The 2,500-nt window shown below is 40.9% G+C and overlaps 1 protein-coding gene across 1 annotated transcript in view; it reads left to right on the forward strand.

The window, feature by feature from the left end:
- LOC138866851 (basic proline-rich protein-like) overlaps window positions 1–1,988 on the forward strand; it is a 20,764-nt gene extending 18,776 nt beyond the window's left edge. Inside the window, exons 7-8 of the mRNA XM_070140659.1 lie at window positions 1,251–1,345; window positions 1,811–1,988. Coding sequence (XP_069996760.1) covers window positions 1,251–1,345; window positions 1,811–1,988 — 273 coding nt within the window. The remainder of the gene's footprint in view (window positions 1–1,250; window positions 1,346–1,810) is intronic.
- The last annotated feature ends 512 nt before the right edge of the window (window positions 1,989–2,500 follow it).

Raw genomic sequence — 2,500 nt, forward strand, 5'->3', positions numbered from 1 at the left:
GAGAGAGAGAGAGAGAGAGAGAGAGAGAGAGAGAGAGAGAGAGAGAGAGAGAGAGAGAGAGAGAGAGAGAGAGAGAGAGAGAGAGAGTGTCCCAGAGCCTCACATGTACTTCTTCCTGAGTGAAAAACCAAACCCAAACCCGCCTTTCACTTCCCCAATATCTCTGACAGAGAACACGCTAACATATGTCATACACAATGAAATATTTATTTATATATACACACACACACATATATGTACATATGTATCATTTTCTTTTACACACACACGCATATACATACATATATATGTATATACATAGAAAGAGAAAAGAGAGAGAGGGGGGAGGGATGATAGAGAAAAGGAAAAGCAGAAAAAGGAAGGAACAAACATTACCAAACACATAAACTCATACCCCCCCCCGCTCCCTCCCCCTGAACCGCTCCAGCCCCGCCCCCCCCCCCCCGGTCTTCCCAAAGAAGGGAGGCGATTGTCACGCCTGGCAACAAAAGATCTCACGAGAATGATATATTGCGGAGGGACGAAGGTACCGGAATTACGTTTTTCCTAAGAGGCGATAAAGGACACAAATGTGAATGCGAGTACACACTATTATTTACAAATAAACAGACACACATAAACACACAAATATGTGCACATGTGTATGTGTATATATACACATATATATATATATATATATATATATATATATATATATATATATATATATATATATATATATATATATATATATGTAATGTAGTAATGTATATATATGAGAGAGAGACAGACAGACAGACAGACAGACAGAGGGGGGGGGGGGGGTACTATGGAACGCACTACGCAGTAATAGGTAGAGTTATTCGAACTCCCTGACAAACCATCGCCAATTATAACAGGGGGGGGGGGGGGAACTGGCCCAATCTGGAGACAACAAAGAAGTTTAATCCAAAAGAACCATAGTGAGATCCAGTCAGTGAACATACCTATTTCTCTTGAAAATATTTATCAGAAATTACCATGAAAACGTCTTTCCCCAAGTAAAAGCTAAAGATAATGCAGAAACGATAGAGAAAAATAAATCTTAAAGTACTGCTCTTTGTGAGTCAGCGAGATCCCTGAAAAGAAAATATTGGTTCGCGTCCAACTGAACGTCTACACAAGCAAAGACTGACTTGTTCCCTTCGCTGTGGATTCAGAAAGATGTACTTAGTAGATAGTCGTAATCTATACACATCTGCCACTTGACTATAAATTGAGCCTCTCTGTAGGAGCTCTGGACAATGGGAGCCTTTATGCGAGCGCGGCATGTTGCACTGAATAGAAAACTGAAATGTCAATCTTTCCTCTGTCCATCTAGTCCAAAGTAATCTTAAATGGCACAAAATCGGCACATAAGGCAGTCTGGGCAAAATCGGCAGACAAGGTAATCAATATGCAGGAAGAGAGCGTGTTGAGATCACTAATATAGAATATATATATGTATGACATGATTCATCTGATACTCAACACGTTCAAGTACTACTCCGCAAGACAATCTGACTTGGAGTAATAGGTTTGCACCAAACAAGACCCATCCTGCTATAATTACCACACCTACCTCACCGTCACATTCTACTTCGATGATAAAACACTATAGCTTCAAGACGAAGCATATCTGCATTTCATACAACTTGAGAGAATCACTTTCAAGACGCACGGTGAATAAGTCATGAAGGTAGCATTATGAAAACTTTGAACATTAAACGAATTTCACGGCTTCTGGGTATAAGAGGAAGAAAAGTCCTATTCAAAGCACCGTTTCGCACTGTTATACTCATCTCTTCATGAGGAGGAGTGCACAGAAACTACTCAATACATTTGATAGAACACAGTCCAAAGCCATCATAACAGACCCTCCAACACAGGATGCATATGGCGGGTTTTACTGTCAAATTAAAAATACAAGAAAAGTAAATACGACACCTGCTGCAGCCACTTCGTCGGATCACACGCACCTCTGGGACTGAGGGAGGAGTGGAGGTGTCGCGACGCAGGACATGGCACCAGAGACAAGACATCCCCGAATACACTACGACAGAGGTTCTCAGTCCTTACAATTTAGTTCTAGACCTCTTCGTCGCACCAGCTCGCACCAGCTCGTTACTCTATTAATATATCAATACGATTGTACTACACACGTCTACATTTACCATGTTCCATCTAAAATCTATAAACTACTCTAATTACAGCATAAAAAGTATTCATCAGATGCATAGTAAGAGGGACAGTTGAGGGCTATCCTCATATCCTCTTCATCACCATCTGTTCTTGATCTCTACCCACTGTAATGCCACAGTAACCACAGCACTGCCAGGAGCAACGTCTCTTTTGTGTCTTTTTGCAAGATATGTCCTTTGTTCCACACGAAATCTCAGGCATAATGGTCTGTCATCACCGGCAGATCACACGTCTAAAGATCCCGAAGAATTTATCATTACCCAGACCAAATTCATTATGGTAAACTTTTTAATATCGCTAA

The sequence above is a fragment of the Penaeus vannamei genome, chromosome 27, assembly GCF_042767895.1.
Source record: "Penaeus vannamei isolate JL-2024 chromosome 27, ASM4276789v1, whole genome shotgun sequence".
Taxonomy (NCBI): domain Eukaryota; kingdom Metazoa; phylum Arthropoda; class Malacostraca; order Decapoda; family Penaeidae; genus Penaeus; species Penaeus vannamei.